Raw genomic sequence first — 19,021 nt, 5'->3', positions numbered from 1 at the left:
TGACGAGAAGGTATACATTAAATAAAATTTTCGACAAATCCATGGAGGAGATCTCTCGAAGACATCATTTGAGGAATTCCCAGGAGGACATCATTTGAGGAATTGCAAGGAGGACATCTCTCGAGGACATTATTTTACGAAGCTCCAGAAGGACTGCATTTTGGGGGATTCCAAGGAGGACATCTCTCGAGGACATTAGTTTACGAAGCTACAGGAGGACTGCATTTGGGGGATTCCAAGGAGGACATCTCTCGAGGACATTAGGAAGCCCCGTGGGGACTGCAATTGAGGAATTCCCAGGAGGACATTAGTCGAGGACATCATTTTAGGAAGTTCCATGATTTCATTTGGGTTATTCAAAGGATGACATCACTCTAGGCACCATCGAGCATATTTTGCTTGACTGTGTGGACCTTCTCAAACAGTAAATATGTCAGAACTTTTTCGCCGTGTAAGACGGCATCTCATCTTAAGCTACTTGAAAAAAAATGGTCTGTATCATAAATTGTAAATATGTATACGAAAAACTAACTGTTTGTCTTCAAACTTGGTGTGATCTTATCAACAAAGATTATTGAAGGCTCTGTCCAGGAGGTTAAAATGCCGTAAGATGATTGTCCCCCTGTGACACGTAATTCCTATCATAATCGATGTAACTATCATCAACAAGCCAACTCACTGCTGAGCATTTTTTATATTGGCTAGCAATGGCCACAACCACCAGAGGCTGAAGTGAGGGATGCAGGAAGCAGAGGCACCGTATATCCCAGGCCAGTGTTTTAAACAGTTGTAAATAACATTGTTATGCCAAAATATGTTTGACAAATTCGTTTTTGAATATAACTTTGTACTCATGATTCATCAATTGTTTATATATAAACTTGTTCTCGTCGCTGCATGGCTGAAATAGTGCCGATACGACGTCAATATCAACTCACTCATTCACTCACTCATTCACATCTCTCGAGGACATCATTTGAGGAATTCCACGGACAACATCACTCGAGGACATAACTTGAGGAAACTCCTGGCTGACATCATTTGGGGAGTCCTAGGATATCACTTGATGGCATTTACCTGAAATACAGACATCGGACATGTTGCGTTATTTCTTAAAGTCTGAGCATGCTAACCCTAAGATACGTTTGTTTTTTCGACACAACGCTTCATTATTTGATTTTTAAGGACTTGCACGAGATAAAATGTGCATAGGCTAAAGAGGCTAGACGATTTGAAATGTCAACGGATATAGTGTGGTCGGTGATGTGTCATTGTAATGCCGCTTCACTGACCCCGAGCCTACTCCGTCAGCAGTACGTCAACTATGTCAACAGATGTAGTGTGGTCAGTGATAACTTATTGCATGGCCCTCCTTCTCTCTCTCTCTCTCTCTCTCTCTCTCTCTCTCTCTCTCTCTCTCTCTCTCTCTCTCTCTCTCTCTTAATGAAAATAATGCGATTCGATCTCCTAATATCCGAAGAGAACCCTACTAAAAAGAAAAGCTGTTTGTATGTACTTAAAAAGAAAAAAGAAAAAGTCCTTTCGTCGACATTACCTCAATTAGGTTTTAATCCATTGTCTTCACCGTATGTTGTTGTTTTGTACATTCGGAAGGGGGGTGCGGGCGGAAGTCTTACCATCCTGTGATCGGTCTGATCTGATGTGACATACCTGACACACGCATTCAAACAGATTTAACAAAAAAAAACATAACTTGCATGTGTAATTGTGTGTGTGTGGGGATGGTGGGGGGGGGGGGGGGGGCGCAGCCAACATACAGTACAAATCGACACTCGATGTCGCAATGTCCACTAGTCCGCTATAACAAGGTGCTCTGTTTGTACAGTGAACCCATTTAGACCAGACAAACCAATGATCGATTGTCAAACTGTGTCAGTATACGTAGTTACACGTCGGCCATGTGGTAGTTGAGGGTCCCTTTCCGTCATCTGCGTGGATACTTCTAATATTCATCAGTCACTGTGACCCATCTGGAGCATCATGCATGCACAGGGTACTGAACGGAAGAATATTGTTCTGCGCAATCGCAAAAGAGGTATTGGTTGAAGTGCAACCCTAAAATGTTTTCATTTCTCAACATGACATTAACTAATTAAAACATATTTTCATGACTTTGTTATTGATCACACATTAGATTGGCGTACGTCCCGTGTTTATTTATTTATTTATTCGTAGAAAGGTCAGCATGACCCGACTTAACATATATATTCTAAGCTATCATAAAAGTCAGTTTAGAGAGATAAAAAGAACAGTGAATCACGCGTCAAAAACAACCCACATCTGTTTACGAGTATTGCGTTACATGTGCAGCTTCGTCATCAAGTCAACAACGACGCAAAAAGATGTCTGTGCAACTTTTTTGACAAAGTTTTTAGACACATGCTAAGTATACAACTTGAGTTTGTTGCGAAAAAGCCGACGGTTTATCTTCACCTAAGGAATTAATGAAAACACAAAGGCTATTCTTTATATTTTCCAGGATGGAAAGTTGGCACAATAACTCCGACGCAGATAAGCCAAAATAAGGTGTTCTTTGTGTATGTAAGAAACAGCTGATCGATGTAAACAATACCACGTGATAACTGCACATGGCCGACAAAGAAATATTGACCAATGAAAACACGCATTATACTGGTGATGACCAATCGCTGAGCTAGGAAAAATTCACCCCGTACATCCTGCCACCTGATTTACATATGTTTATAAACAGTGCGCATATTCGCATACAAAAGACCAAAGAAAGTAGGATATTTCGTGAATAATGCCTTTTCTTGGTCGCGACTGGCGATCGCCGGGCGACGAATGGGTTCGGACAGCCAGTGGATGGGAAAGGCTCAAACTTTGGAGGCTTAAAGTTTTCGAAAATCTCAACGAAAATGTGATAGCAAGGTTTGTTGTGATAGGGTAGTAGTGAGACTTCTCCTACCAGCCCACTTTCGTTATCAACGAAAAGCCTAATCACTCGCAGGTCGGCTCAAATCTTATCAGACCTCATCAGCCAATCACCATGTCCATTCATGTGTCTTATGCAAATCAATTAGAAGTAATTAGCACGTGGTACACTGTCCATTGCTGTCCCCATATGCAGCGGGCCGTGACTCCAACAGTAACGGCAGCCATGATTGCTACCTGATGTGTCATATCTAGAAATAGCATATTGCTTGGCGGGACAGTGGTAAATCCAGGACACCCTTTTATCGAACTGATAGTGGGTTTTCTTGCATGCCCTTAAAAGGCGCATATGGACCTGACGAATCCATGTTTGGATGTATTCAAATGAAAATTTTTACTTCGCGATGACAGACACGTTTAGGTGTATATATGATCAAACTTTCAGACCTTGTACATTGTCGGGAGGCACACGGAGCGCGTCACCATCTCACACGATAGGTAGGAGCATATTTGTGCAAGGTGTTTTCATCATGTCCACCTAGAATGTTTTAAATGATTGTTATCCCAGTGGTTTATCCTTAACAAGCAGATGACTTAAAAAGAAAACAGTTCGAAGTAGCGTAAAATTATTGTCGCCCCCTAAGAGGGTATGTAAGTTCCATATCATTCGAGTTAACTAATACTCTCTCCTTTTAAATGTTCTCTACTAGTTTTGAATCTTTGATATTCTAGTTATTGTACTGCCCATCGACAATAGGTTTTAATTTAGTCTATGTATAAGTATTATTAATGTATAACTTCTTGTCACGATATGGCTTAAATATTGCTGATGTGACGTTAAATAATAAATCACTCACTCACTTGTATAGTCAGTTTTTCCGTTGTCAGTTATGAGTGAGTTAAAATTTACCGTCACACCAGCATTATTTCAGCCACAGAGCGACCAGAACAATGTTAATTATTCTATTTTTATCCAGTAGCAATGTAGGGGAATATGTTTCTCTCTTCAGGTGAAAGGCAAATGGATTTCTGATATAAAGAACATAATGTTTAGGAGATGAAAATTTGATCTTGCAGTTTCTGCCATGTTTATTTTGAATTCAGGTATCTCCAAAATTTGAACAAGTACTGATGAGTGCCTTTTGGTGGAGGTCTTTAGTTACTAAGTGTCACATTTCCATGGAATTAAGATTTCAGAAATGATAATTATCCACAAAGTGTTGCATGGACGCAGGGAGATACTTGTAGAGCTGATATCTCATGGCGTGATTCCTGGTTGTCAGGTTGATCCGACTTGCCTTGGTGGACACCAGCCAGAGAGACGTGATGGAGCGGCGACAGCCCTTTATACAGTACCACCGGGGGACGTCCAAGGAGGTGAGCTGTTTACCCAGATGATTTGGTTGGTTTGTTGTTAAACGCCACACTCGGCAATATTCCAGCTATATGACGGCGGTCTATAAATAATCGAGTCTGGACCTGACAATCCAGTGATTAATATCATGAGCATCGATCCACGCAATTGGGATTGATGTCATGCATCAACCAAGTCAGACCACCCGATCCTGTTAGTCACCTCTTACGACAAGCATGGCCACCTTTTACGGCAAGCATGGGTTGCTGAAGACCTATTCTACCCCGGATCTTCACGGGTCTTACCCAGATGTAGGGGAGAAGTGAGACAAACATCTTACATTGGTCCAGACACTTAAAAAACATGTCAAATGATTCTGACTTAATACAGTTCCTGTTGTTCCTATGGTGATTAACGTCCAGATTGTAGTTTACGGTGAACTACAGTGACAGCAATCCTACAGCTAGGTTTCAGGACAACCAACTGGATATCTTCTGTGTGAGAGTTGACAGTAGAAGTACTGAGTGACAGAATTAACACTGAGCTTTGAACATTCAGTTGTATGACAGATAGAGCTAGAAGTACTCAGTGACAGAATTAACACTGATCTTGTGTATGACAGATAGAACTAGAAGTATTGAGTGACAGAATTATCACTGAGCTTTGAACATTCAGTTGCATATGTTGACTGGTAGGTATACCTCTTTCTTGTTCTTGGGCGGTCGGGTAGCCTAGTGGTGATAGCGTTTGCTCGTCATGCAAAAGATCCGGGTTCGATTCCCGACATGGATACAATGTGTGAAGCCTATTTTTGGTATTATATATTGACAATGTCCTGGGGCCTCTCAATCTCAGACTGACAATGCCCTGGCGCCTCTGGAATTTAGATTGACAATGTCCTGATACAGCTTGTACAACGTTGTTGCAGCGCAAGGAACTCACCAGCATCAGTGAGGCCTTCATCCGCCTGGACATGACCGGAGCTGTGAAGGACATTCGCAGATTTAACTATGTGTGTAAGGTATGTCAAATAACAGTGATAATTAACATCGTGAAGGCATCTGGTAATTACACCAATAATAGTGCAACAAAAGCTTATACTAGCTTCACAGAATTTGGGATTAACCTCAATGTAAAGGACTGAAAGAACAGCATGCCCTAGTCAGACTGTGAGAATGTCCCGCGTAATGCCAGGGTTGTGTGAGAATGTCCCGCGTAATGCCAGGGTTGTGTGAGAATGTCCCGCGTAATGCCAGGGTTGTGTGAGAATGTCCCATGTAATGCCAGGGCTGTGTGAGAATGTCCTGCATAATGTTAGGGCTGTGTGAGAATGTCCCATATAATGCCAGGGTTGTGTGAGAATGTCCCATGTAATGCCGGGGGTTGTGTGAGAATGTCCAGTGTAATGCCAGGGCTGTGTTCCAGTGTAATGCCAGGGCTGTGTTCCAGTGTAATGTCAGGACTGTGTTCCAGTGTTATGCCAGGGCTGTGTTCCAGTGTAATGTCGGGGCTGTGTTCCAGTGTAATGCCAGGGCTGTGTTCCAGTGTAATGTCAGGGCTGTGTTCCAGTGTAATGCCAGGGCTGTGTTCCAGTGTAATGCCAGGGCTGTGTTCCAATGTAATGCCAGGGCTGTGTGAGAATGTCCAGTGTTATGTCAGGGCTGTGTGAGAATGTCCCGCGTAATGCCAGGGTTGTGTGAGAATGTCCCATGTAATGCCAGGGTTGTGTGAGAATGTCCCATGTAATGCCAGGGTTGTGTGAGAATGTCCAGTGTAATGTCAGGGCTGTGTTCCAGTGTAAAGCCAGGGCTGTGTTCCAGTGTAATGTCAGGACTGTGTTCCAGTGTAATGTCAGGACTGTGTACCAGTGTAATGTCAGGGCTGTGTTCCAGTGTAAAGCCAGGGCTGTTGTAATGTCAGGACTGTGTTCCAGTGTAATGCCAGGACTGTGTTCCAGTGTAAAGCCAGGGCTGTGTTCCAGTGTAATGTCAGGGCTGTGTTCCAGTGTAATGCCAGGGCTGTGTTCCAGTGTAATGTCAGGGCTGTGTTCCAGTGTAAAGCCAGGGCTGTGTTCCAGTGTAAAGCCAGGACTGTGTTCCAGTGTAATGCCAGGGCTGTGTTCCAGTGTAATGTCAGGGCTGTGTTCCAGTGTAATGTCAGGACTGTGTTCCAGTGTAATGTCAGGACTGTGTTCCAGTGTAAAGCCAGGACTGTGTTCCAGTGTAATGTCAGGGCTGTGTTCCAGTGTAAAGCCAGGGCTGTGTTCCAGTGTAATGTCAGGACTGTGTTCCAGTGTAATGCCAGGGCTGTGTTCCAGTGTAATGTCAGGGCTGTGTTCCAGTGTAATGCCAGGGCTGTGTTCCAGTGTAATGTCAGGACTGTGTTCCAGTGTAAAGCCAGGGCTGTGTTCCAGTGTAAAGCCAGGACTGTGTTCCAGTGTAATGTCAGGGCTGTGTTCCAGTGTAATGTCAGGACTGTGTTCCAGTGTAAAGCCAGGGCTGTGTTCCAGTGTAATGTCAGGGCTGTGTTCCAGTGTAATGTCAGGACTGTGTTCCAGTGTAAAGCCAGGGCTGTGTTCCAGTGTAATGTCAGGACTGTGTTCCAGTGTAATGTCAGGACTGTGTTCCAGTGTAATGTCAGGACTGTGTTCCAGTGTAATGTCAGGACTGTGTTCCAGTGTAAAGCCAGGGCTGTGTTCCAGTGTAATGTCAGGACTGTGTTCCAGTGTAATGTCAGGACTGTGTTCCAGTGTAATGTCAGGGCTGTGTTCCAGTGTAATGTCAGGACTGTGTTCCAGTGTAATGCCAGGGCTGTGTTCCAGTGTTATGTCAGGACTGTGTTCCAGTGTAATGCCAGGGCTGTGTTCCAGTGTAATGCCAGTGCTGTGTTCCAGTGTTATGTCAGGACTGTGTTCCAGTGTTATGTCAGGACTGTGTTCCAGTGTAATGTCAGGGCTGTGTTCCAGTGTAATGCCAGGGCTGTGTGAGAATGTCCAGTGTTATGCCAGTACTGTGTTGCTGTGTAATACCAGTGCTGTATTTCAATGTAATGCCAGGGCTGTGTGAGAATGTCCAGTGTAATGTCAGGGCTGTGTTCCAGTGTTATGTCAGGACTGTGTTCCAGTGTAATGCCAGGGCTGTGTGAGAATGTCCAGTGTAATGTCAGGGCTGTGTGAGAATGTCCAGTGTTATGCCAGTACTGTGTTGCTGTGTAATACCAGTGCTGTATTTCAATGTAATGCCAGGGCTGTGTGAGAATGTCCAGTGTAATGTCAGGGCTGTGTTCTAGGTGCTGCATCTGATCCTGGGCTCGAAGCTGAGTGGGCTGAGCGGGACTGCCCAGAAGCAGGTGATCAACATCCTGGAGGCCACCTCCGAACAAGGTGACCTTATAACCCTCCAGAAGATCTCAAACTCTCTTCCATTTCAGAATTGTGCTGTTTATCAGTAGGCGTGACAGGGTTACTTTTCCTTTAGTCGTTTGGAAAGTTTTTTGTTTTTTAGCATCTGTCAGAACTCAGATTGACAGTGTCCTGGCGCCTCTAGATTGGTTGCTTGGTTTGTTGTTTAACGCCGCACTCAGCAATATTACAACTATATGATGGATGTCTGTTAATAATCGAGTCTGGACCAGACAGTCCAATGATTGATATCATGAGCATTGCTCCACGCAGTTGGGATCAATGACATGCATCAACCAAGTCAGCGAGCCTGACCACCCGATCCCATTAGTGGCCTCTTACGACAAGCATAGTCTCCTTTTACGGCAAGCATGGGTTGCCGAAGACCTATTCTACCCCGGATCGTCACGGGTCTACTGGGGCCTCTATAGTTCAGATTGACAATGTCCTGGCGCCTCTAGAACTCAGACTAACAATGTCTTGACACCTCTACAACCCACATCACATTGGGTACCTTTTGTTTTTTAAGTCACATTGTTTCAATCAAATATGACGGATACCTGGGTCAGGTAATAGTGCTCTGGGTACCCGGGTATCAATTTTCTTCCAGTCCCAGTCCTAAGTGTACCACATGCTAGTGTGGTATCGCAGTAGAAGCATCATGTCTCAATGCCTTACATTGTAATGGTGTACTAGTTCATTGTGTGTAGATCTTGGTAGTGTCACACACTCGTTTATGTTTCCAGCTTGTAACACATACTGGCTCATCGATAAAGCAAGCCTGGTTTGTTATGCTATCTGTTGTGGTTGACTTCTAGTTACAAGGACGGAATACTGATGTGAGTTTTGTGTTCCAGTATTGAAGACTGAGTACAGTCTGAGCACGCTCCGTGAACTTCTGAAGTCAGCTGACCTGGCGCTCCAGCAGGGGAAGACGTCCCACATCGGCAGCGCGAGGCTGTGGATGCTTCACCAGCAGAAGGTCACCAAGATGAACTCCAAGGTGGACGCCTACAAGATGACAGAGGTACGTGACAGTCGGTTGGTCAGGTTTTTCACCGTATTTGGTACATTATATTTCATGTATATACAGCGTGTAATCATTGTAATCAAGTTCCTTAACAAGAGAGTTAAACATTGTTTGACACTTGTCTACCTCCACAGCAGGAGAGTTAAACATTGTTTGACACTTGTCTACCTCCACAGCAGGAGAGTTAAACGTTGTTTGACACTTGTCTACCTCCACAGCAGGAGAGTTCAACATTGTTAGACACTTGTCTACCTCCACAGCAGGAGAGTTCAACATTGTTTGACTTGTGACACTTGTCTACCTCCACAGCAGGAGAGTTCAACATTGTTTGACTGGTAACACTTGTCTACCTCCACAGCAGGAGAGTTCAACATTGTTTGACTGGTAACACTTGTCTACCTCCAAAGCGGGGATTTGTACATTGTTTGACTTGTTTTCACAGCGGGAGTGTGATGGGAAGTTGACGATGATGGACCTGCCAGAGGACTGTATCCGTGGCATCTTGAGCTGTCTGGCAGACCACAAGGACATTCTACACACCTCCCAAACCAGCCAAACCGTCTATGAGTTGTCGCAGGAAGCGCAGCTCTGGAAGCAACTCTGCTTCTTCCACTTCACAGACAAGCAGCTGGTGACCTTCCTGCCCGTCGCCATCCACCAGCCCACCATCGACTGGAAGTACATCTACAGACGCTGCTACAAGTAAGATATGTTCTAGAGCTGCAATACCGCACTTCAGCTAAATAACCAGTTTAAGATTCCAAACAAATATTTGTTGTTTAACACCATGAACACTGTCAGCAATATTCAAGCTGTTTCGGAACAGCTTGTAAATAAGTCCAGACATACCAGTGGTTGATATTGTGAGCACCCTTCCACACAGTCGGAGTATGATCACTCAGACCAGTCACGGAGCCTAATCACCCAGTCTGTTGAAGTCAGCTCTTACAGCAAGCATAAGCTACTACGACAATCCACTAAGGGAAACATTGCAAGTAAGGCTCTAAAAAAATAAAAGAATTGGTTCTCAGGCCCTGACTTTTATAAAATATAGGGTTTTGTTTTGCTTGTTCAAACTAGTATGTAACCAAATAAACAGTTGTGTATTATCAACCTGGGAAAGGGCCTCCCTACATAAACAAGCATACAAGCTCCTATTGCCGCCATGACCATAACACGAGATGTGCAGTAAAGCTGTGGGCATGTAAAGGGAAGTAACTGCATTCTATGTTGGATCGCATTATTTTTAAGTATTAGGATTTTTATTTTTTTCTTGAAAACGGAAGCAAAATCATCATCATGATGCGGGCAGTGCCTGAATCCCAAGACTATTATTTTTTTTAGCCTAAAGGCAGTGCCGGCATATTTAGGCTAGTAGTATCATTGTAGGGCGAGGCGAAACTGGTGCTTGAGTGAGTGAGTGAGTGAGTGGGGTTCTTGATTTGTTTGTTTGTTTGTTGTTTAACACCGCATTATTCCAGCTATATGACAGCGGTCTGTAAATAATCGAGTCTGGACCTGTTAATCCAGTGATTAGTATCATGAGCATCGATCCATGCAATTGGGATCGATGACATGCATCAACCAAGTCAGCGATCCTGACAACCCGATCCCTTTAGTCGCCCTTTACAGCAAGCATGTGTTGCTGAAGACCTATATACACCGGATCTTCAAGCGTCGAGGTTCTTGAGTGACCGAGTGAGTGAGTGTCAGCATTTATTAACAGCCCTGTATGCCAGCTTGAGCTCGGACAACAATCCAGTGTGATGCACAGTTTTTACTGTTAATTTCCGACATGGTCAGATTTGCATGTTGTGTATGTGTCATGGCTGACATCTGCCCAATACAGATATATGTGTTGTGTATGTTGAAGTAAATGTCATCGCTGATGTCATTGTAGGCGATTCGGGAAGAAGGACAGTTACGCTGACATGTTGGCCTTGTGTGTGCACTGCAACAACATCTTCTGGCAGGTGAGATATGGTGTCATTGTACCCACGATGGGGGGATTAAGGGGAGACACCAGGTATCGGTGTCACACACTGTACCCACGATGGGGGAATTAAGGGGGGACACCAGGTATGGGTGTCACACACTGTACCCACGATGGGGGGGTTAAGGGGAGACACCAGGTATGGGTGTCACACACTGTACCCACGATGGGGGGATTAAGGGGAGACACCAGATATGGGTGTCACACACTGTACCCACGATGGGGGGATTAAGGGGAGACACCAGGTATGTGTGTCACGCTCTGTACCCACGATGGGGGGATTAAGGGGAGACACCAGGTATGGGTGTCACACTCTGTACCCACGATGGGGGGATTAAGGGGAGACACCAGATATGGGTTTCACACACTGAAACTACGATGATATGGGGGGACAGTTCAAAGCTAATTAGTAATGAATGCAATTTTGTGAATATTTCTGGAGATGTCCTGTAATCAATGCCCCAAAGGTAGGCCAAGGGAGACTACTCAAGGAACATTGCTATTTCACAGTCCTGCTTTTGGTTAACACATAAACATCTTCTTGTTTTCGTTCCAATAATTTACACATGAAGATGTCAGTGAATGTTATATCACACTGCATTCACCATTAATCATTCACCATTAATCATTCAGCATTCATCTCATTGTGGTATGCAAGTCTGACCAGAGCAACACTTGACACCCTTTCTGACATGGAGAATCTCACCAGGGTGTCTGTTGATATATGAATCAATAAAAGTTTAAACACTGAGGCTTGCAGAGTGTTGATATTAAAAGACACGAGGGTGAGAATTTATGCATCATCCAAAATCATTCATTGTGACATCATGGTAACCGATGATGTCACAATGGTCTGCAAAGCATTGTGATGCTCCTGGGAGATATTGCTTGATCTCACCCAAGCCATATCTCCCGTGGAAGCCAGTTTAAGGGGACAAATGTCACACTATCAACATCCCATATGGTGACTCTCCACTGGACAAGTGTTAGTTGCTGGGAACCTATTCCGCCCCTGATCACAATTGGGCAAGGATAATGTCCAGGTTGCCAGGTTAATTGGCTTATTTGTGATTCTGCTCCACTGTTTCAGTCCCTGGGCCACCCATGCTACAGCGAAGAGCCTCCAGCATCCACACCTCTCAACCCTGAAGAGTTTCTCAAACTCTTCTCACTGTGAATTGTCTCCCTTTGTCATCGGCCTGCCAGCATTATGTGATAAGCTTTCATTGTTTGTGAATTGACGATGTCAGCATACAGACTCTCATCCCTGCCCAGGCTGCCTTTGACCAACATGGCTGAAAACAACACCTGATACAGTTAGTATGTGATCGGTAACGTGAATTACCGCGTCACCTGCTGGGCCAGTCAAGTAGCTTGAATGATGGAACGGATGCCGGGAAATAGGAGTGCGTTGGAAGGGATCCACCAATATATGTCCCAGTAGCTCCACCTGGTGGTCAGGCCGGGAAACATTGATTGAAGACCACCAACACTAGTCTTGTTTACAACCTGGTTTCACAGACACGTTTGTACACATCATATTTTAATATTCCATCCAGGTTGTGAGCTCTAAGTTTGCTAGTCTCCCTGTGATGTAAAGCTGCAGTCCGGGAATCTAGGACGGGTGAATCTCATTACGCTTGTCAGTATTTAAGATAAAGGAGATATGATGTGAGTGGTTAGTACTTAATACTCAGTAACTTGGGGAGAACTGTCTAGACAATCGACTTACCACCAAAGACCGTTTTGTTATCAACTTTGAATTGCAATTGCACAGAAGACGAGTATAGTCAACCTTATGGCAAGTAAAGCCTACAAACATGACAAGGAAACTTCAACAACTTCAGTTGGAACACTGTTGCTTGCTTCAACCGACACAGCAGGTATCTCGTTACTGAAACATCTGCAAGGTCAAATCCCTAGTATTGGAACATGCACTGCTAGAGGGGTGGATACATTCAGTTGTACAGACAGGATTGTGACGCCAGTAGCACCAAGTCGGTACACTCTTTCATATAATGAACCGAAAGTAGGTTGTTACCCCATGACACTCATGGAGCAGTTGTGTGGTTAGGATTTTATGAGTACTTCGATCACTTATTACATTTAATCCATGTGCCATGATAGATCTGAAAGTTACAGAGATCTGTCAAATGTGATATGTGCTGATTGGTTGTTGTCAAAGACCTGATATTATATAATGTTAAACAAAGTAATCAAAGTCAATCCATTACATTTGATAATGCGCAAGTCAATGCAAGACTGGTGACAGTGTGAAAGTGCCAGAGCCAGGCCGGAGTGACGAGGGCAGTGGGCAGTTCCTGGACTGAGGAAAGCATGAACACACTGTTTTATTTCTCCTACTTTGTTATATGCTCATGTACATATATTTGAATGTATTTTATTCGGACAGTTTACTTGTTTTTGATGTTGTATTTTGTACCATATTTATTTTCCATGTAATTTGTTATGGCCTAGTGTGTGATGGAGTTGGGAGGTGGGAGTTGTCAGCCGTTGTGTGATGGCACTGGTATGTCTATGATAGTTCTTGGTGAAGTTGTACAAGAAATTATCTCTCCTCAAATGCTTTTGTACCAAGTTTGTAGGACACTTAAATGACACCTCATGTTCATGATGAACTACCGACCAAAGTATCTACTTACACACGCCATGACTGTCGCTGAAACTGTACTCGACAGATCCAAGCAATGGCATCACTAAAGTATGCTCGAAGAATTTTACAGCCGTGATGAAGTGAGGTATCCCGTGAAGATCCGGGGTAGAATAAGTCATCAGCAACCCATGCTTGCCATAAAGGGCGACTATTGAGTGGTCAGGCTGGCTGGTCAGGTTGGTGCATGTCATTGTATCCCAATTGCGTGGATCGATGCTCATGACGTCAATCACTGGATTGTCTCGATTATACCGCTGTCATATAGCTGGAATATTGCTGAGTGCAGCGTTAAACAACACACAATCAACAAATTATATCCCAACCTTTACCTTAACTATGACCGCCACCTTAAGGTTTGACATGAATGATTGTGATATGTTGCAGAGTATCCTATCAGTGTTGACGTAAAGATGTACTGATTCAGACGATGTTAAGTTTTCCAACTTAGATGCTATTGTACCCATATGGTGTGACAAGAACTGATGAATCTGTAATGACATTTCCTTTGATTGTTGGTGACCTGTGTGGGTCTCAGTTCATGAACAACATCATCAAGATAAGACCACGTCTCCCAGTCGGGGGACCACCACATCAATTTTGTCCTCTTATAAGATGCTGGGGACTCATTCTAACCTGGAATCCCACGAGGTCACACTCATTCTGTCCTTATCATAGATTGTATTAAATTTCAGTTCAGGAGCACAGATAGTCTTTCAGGCACTCATTTACATGTTCAGAGTGTCGCGGCAAAACAATATGGCTGAGTTAGTTACGTGCATGTGTGACTGTGTGATTGTGTGGGAGATGCGGGACATGGTACTTAGTACTGGCAAGTACAGCAGTGTGTCTTCTAGTCACTATTGGTTAACAATTACAAATCTGTTCATTCTTGATGTCATGTGACCTGTAACCTTTTTGTTCTTTCATGCAACACATTCTTGCTTCATGTATGTTGAGAGTTATCTCCCCTGCTCATGACGGGATCAAGGTTGTGATGTTGCCAAGGTCAGCAGAAGTAGGAGTAGTATGTTGTTTGATGGTTATATCTATATTATTATTATTTACAACCAGTGTAATCGCTTGAGTGATACATTAGTTACAGGGCCTTCTTGTTAAGTGGATTTCATCTGTACAGGGAAAGAACTCGCCTGGCAGAATCCAAAATCGCCTTTCTGGTGTGCCAGATATATAAGTTAAGGAATAAGAGGTTATTGCATGTCAGTGTTTTGTGCATGCAAGTCCTTGTTTGAACTGTATGCTGTGTTTTGCCAGTGAGCAGTGTTGAACAGTCACAGCCTTGTCCCTTCTATAAATGTTATGTAAATAGTGCAGTCAGCTGACAATTAGATGAAGTGTGGTTAGCGAGAGAAATGAAATATATTTTGGTTAATAAACATAAAGAATGAATGAAAATGTTTGGTTAGAAATCGCGCCCAGCATTAAGTGTTCCTGCACATTGTTGACATGTCCGTAACAATGAAAAGATCTTCAGACAGAATACAGTGTTAGTAAATGATCTCACAAATAGTCTCATGTACTGTTAAAATTATTATCAAATTTTGATGCTTCAGCATGAATATTAATGAGAATAGCTTCAAGAACTTTGGGACTGGCCAGTCACTTTTTTGGTGGGCAACAGACATTAGTGGGAACAAAGTTCATTTGTACCAGAAAATACTTGGGGTGGGGTGGGAATAGAGACAGGAAATGGTTTGCTGGCCAGGCTGGCTATCCTGGGAGAATGTGTTGGTAGAAAATATAGTCTCCTCCTTACAGGGACATGTGTTTCAAAGTAGTGGGACTGGGACGGGGTGGGACGGGTCCAAATTTACTACCCTGGTACCCGACCCCCTATGACCCTACCCTACCCGTCGACCCACTGTAGGTCTCAAGAGTTGGGAACAAATTGTCTGATTAGGGATTGTTTTACTGTTTTGTAGTTTAAAAACTATTTGGAGACATGTTTCAAATGATCAGATCATGCATACACTGAAATTGACTAACTACGGGATAGACCTGTGGGTACCCGGGTCCTACTGAGGACCCACCTGACCTGAGTACCCGAGTCGTTTAATATGTGACAACTGACGAAGGAACTGAAAGAACAAAACAGTCACAACATCAGAACACTGGAATCGTGTTCATTGCTTGCAACGAGCCCCTAGAACACTCACTTGTATTTATATGTTTTGCAACAATATTTTTGATGGTGTTAAGTTATTTTGTGGCATAGAAACTCATATGCTTTGGATAACATCGTTAAATAGATTGCTAACACTGAGTAGAAACATTATAAGTTGCGACCTTTTAGGTCAACAAACGTTATTCATGTGATACTTGTTGACAACTTGTGAACTACTAACTCGTGTTCCCATGGTAACCGACCTAGGCAAATTAAGTGCTGTAGTCGCTAAAACAAGTCTAGATATATTTATTGTTGGAGAAACATTCTTAACTTGAATAAAAATGTGACAATATGAAGTTGTATTTTTATTGTGACGTGGATGAACCAGGATCAGAATTACTCTTCATACAAACAAAAGTGACATGAAATGGGGTTTAACCCTTTGATTGATCTAGCAACATGTATATACATGTGTGTGCGTGTCTGCAAGTATACTCGGACACATCAGACCCGTGAAGATCCAGGGTAGGATAGGTCTTCAGCAACCCATGCTTGCAGTAACAGGCGACCATGCTTGTCATAAGAGGCGAAAACGGGATCGGGTGATCAGGCTCGCTGACTTGGTTGATGCATATCATCGTATCCCAATTGCATGGATCCATGCCCATGATGTCAATCAGTGGATTATCTGGTTCAGACTCGATTATTTACAGCCCACCGTCATATAGCTGGAATATTGCTGAGTGTGACATTAAACAACAAACAAACAAAACATCATGCTGACTCCTAGCCAGCGAATCCTTGTTTTATCTCATTAACGCTCAGCACCAGGCCAGGCAACAATAAGTACCATCTTTTAAAGTCTTTGGTTATTCTGCAGTCAGTGGATTGAACCACCAACCTTCCACTGTCTTGACCATGGAGGTGGTTTAATACACAAGAAGCAGGTGCTTGTGTGTTGTTTAACGCTGCACTCAGCTATATGGACCTTACAATCTATTGATTGATATTATGAGCAACAATCTACACTGTCAGAGGATCAACCAAGTCACCAAACCTGACCACATGATCCTTTACATTGCGTCTGCCGACCAGGATTGGTTGCTGGCAACGTACCCCAACCAGGCGTCCCCATGGGTTCCCAATGTAGTCAGTCGCCTCTTTAAGACTAATGGTGTTCGGGGACCTCAAGGACTCAGGATCTACAAGTGATTGCAAAACACTGATTGGTTTGTTTGTATAGTTTATTTTCTACACATCACAATATCCCTTTGTAGTCTTGAAAAAGTTCTACAAGGATGATGCGGCATGTCACAAACTTTGAATCTGTGTCACTTGCTAAAGTGTCACATTACACTATACACATGGCTGAGTGTTTTACACCTGGACTGACAGCAGGCATACATTATGCAATAATCTTCTGCAGTTGTTTGTTGAAATGAGTGACTGTAGGTAAGATGAATACTGTTCCGGTTAATTAGCTCTAATTTGCTACATGATCCATCGATGTCTATCTTTGTGACAGCACAGGTGGAGGGGTGTGTGTAACCTGCACCCCAAAAATTGAAAAGGAAAATATCTTACAATGTCAAAATCATGTTAAATCAAGGCTACTTGACACGCCCCCATTAGCCATGCTCGACATACATGGAATCCACACCGGTATTATATATACAACACAGGTCTCCCATATCTAATGAAACAATCATGTATATTCTGGACCCGGCTGGTGTTAATACCCAATCAGCTTCTCCACTCCTACAGGACCCCTCCTCCAAGCCCTCTCCCTCGGGACCCCTCACCTTCCCACTCTCCCTAGAAGCCTTCGCAACCTTTATAGGACCCCTCCTCCAAGCCCTCTCCCAAGAAGCCTTCGCCACCTCTACAGGACCCCTCCCTAGAAGACCGCCACCTCTACAGGACCCCCCCCACGCCCCCCCTACAAGCCCTCTTCTAAGGGACCTCTCACCCACCTCTACAGGACCCCTCCTCCAAGCCCTCTCCCTAGGGACCCCTCAACCACCTCTACAGGACCCCTCCCCTACCCCCATAGGGGCCACTCCCAGAATTACACTTGCTGATCGGTCACCTGACTGAGCTGTCACGCTGTCACTCTCAACTGACTGCGGGGTCTATGACACAATCTCTGACACAGGGGGCAGATGTCCTCTTTCACTCCTTCTGGTATTATCAGGTTACTGGTATATCCCTCGCCTCATTCTGTTGATTCAGAGGTTACGTCACTGAAATCAAATTGTCACATATCAGTTCACAGTCCCCAGTTTATAATGTCACACACAACGTCACATGTCACATGATAATAATGTCACACACAAAGTCACATGTCACACTCTATAATAGTCACAAAGTCACATGTCACACACAAAGTCACATGTCAAACAATAATAGTCACACACAAAGTCACATGTCACACAAATCACAGTGCCACAATCCCCATGTGACATGGAATATCACACGACAAGTGTTGCACGTCTCACTTGTATCACTGCCATTTCACACTACCTGTGTCACATGTCACACTACCTGTGTAACATGTCACACTACCTGTGTCACATGTCACACTACCTGTGTGATATGTCACCCCCATGAAGATCCCGGTTCGAGTTGGTCTTCAGCAACCCATCCTTGTAAAAGACGACAATGCTTGTCGTAAGAGGCGACTACCGGGATTGGGTGGTCGGTTTCACTGACTTGGTTGATGCATGTCATCCTATCCCAATTGCATCAATCAAGGCTCATAAATTCCATCATTGATTTGTCTGGTCTAGACACAATTATTTACAGACCGCCGTCATATACCGGTAGTTGGAATATTGCTGAGTGTGGCGTTAAACAACAAACAAACATGTCACACACCACCTCACATTGTAATCTTGCACTACCAGTGTCACATGTCACACTACTAGTGTCACATGTCACACTACCAGTGTCACATGTCACACTACCTGTGCCACATGTCACACTACCAGTGTCACATGTCACACTACCAGTGTCACATGTCACACTACCAGTGTAACATGTCACACTACCAGTGTCACATGCCACACTACCTGTGTCACATGTCACACTACCAGTGTCACATGCCACACTACCAGTGTCAAATGTCACACTACCAGTGTCACATGTCACACTACCAGTGTCACATGTCACACTACCAGTGTAACATGTCACACTACCAGTGTAACATGTCACACTACCAGTGTCACATGTCACACTACCTGTGTCACATGTCACACTACCTGTGTCACATGTCACACTACCAGTGTCACATGTCACACACCACCTCACATCGTAATCTCGCACTACCAGTGTCACATGTCACACTACCTGTTCAGCATGGCAGCTTGCCGCATCTGTTTCCGCTGTTTACTGAGTGCCCGCTTGTGTTTCCGACTGCTTGTGTGAGCTGAAACCCAAAGTTAACCTTTCCAGACCCTTTCTCACAAAGCAGGCAAAAGACTGGCGAGTCAACGGACTCAACATCAAGGGAATGCCAAAGTTAATTAGTGCT

At 43.9% G+C, this 19,021-nt stretch overlaps 2 protein-coding genes across 3 annotated transcripts in view; one reads left to right on the top strand and one right to left on the bottom strand.

Annotated features, from left to right (window-relative positions):
- The first annotated feature begins 2,704 nt into the window (after positions 1-2,704).
- Positions 2,705-15,829, top strand: LOC139478628 (F-box only protein 25-like). Of its 2 annotated transcripts, none has more exons than XM_071261187.1 (8): positions 2,705-2,910; positions 4,197-4,290; positions 5,196-5,288; positions 7,556-7,649; positions 8,525-8,694; positions 9,140-9,399; positions 10,598-10,670; positions 11,781-15,829. In XM_071261187.1, exons 1-8 carry the CDS (start codon positions 2,783-2,785, stop codon positions 11,865-11,867), a joined length of 999 nt encoding a protein of 332 aa, XP_071117288.1. In that variant the 5' UTR covers positions 2,705-2,782; the 3' UTR covers positions 11,868-15,829. The 2 variants fall into 2 exon arrangements, with proteins under 2 accessions (XP_071117288.1, XP_071117289.1); XM_071261188.1 differs by lacking the exon at positions 2,705-2,910 and adding an exon at positions 3,261-3,411.
- Positions 15,830-17,479: 1,650 nt separating this feature from the next.
- Positions 17,480-19,021, bottom strand: part of LOC139479267 (tRNA dimethylallyltransferase-like) — a 46,170-nt gene continuing 44,628 nt past the window's right edge. Inside the window, exons 12-13 of the mRNA XM_071262133.1 lie at positions 18,838-18,916; positions 17,480-17,732 (exon numbers count right to left, since the gene is read on the bottom strand). Of these exons, the coding sequence (XP_071118234.1) occupies positions 17,705-17,732; positions 18,838-18,916 (107 nt within the window). The 3' untranslated portion in view covers positions 17,480-17,704. The remainder of the gene's footprint in view (positions 17,733-18,837; positions 18,917-19,021) is intronic.

Source organism: Haliotis cracherodii, unplaced genomic scaffold (assembly GCF_022045235.1).
Source record: "Haliotis cracherodii isolate W230 unplaced genomic scaffold, xgHalCrac1.p SCAF_4, whole genome shotgun sequence".
NCBI classification, from domain to species: Eukaryota; Metazoa; Mollusca; class Gastropoda; order Lepetellida; family Haliotidae; genus Haliotis; species Haliotis cracherodii.
Note: the sequence above shows the minus strand (reverse complement) of the source record. Positions and strands in the feature narration are given on the sequence as shown.

What these genes read in the sequence shown, in the direction of transcription:
- LOC139478628 (XM_071261187.1), top strand. Translation starts at nt 2,783, where the DNA reads ATGCCTTTTCTTGGTCGCGACTGGCGATCGCCGGGCGACGAATGGGTT. An exon ending in ACCGGGGGACGTCCAAGGAG is followed by an intron (nt 4,291 to 5,195) that starts GTGAGCTGTTTA and finishes ACGTTGTTGCAG; the next exon opens with CGCAAGGAACTCACCAGCAT. An exon ending in ATCTACAGACGCTGCTACAA is followed by an intron (nt 9,400 to 10,597) that starts GTAAGATATGTT and finishes ATGTCATTGTAG; the next exon opens with GCGATTCGGGAAGAAGGACA.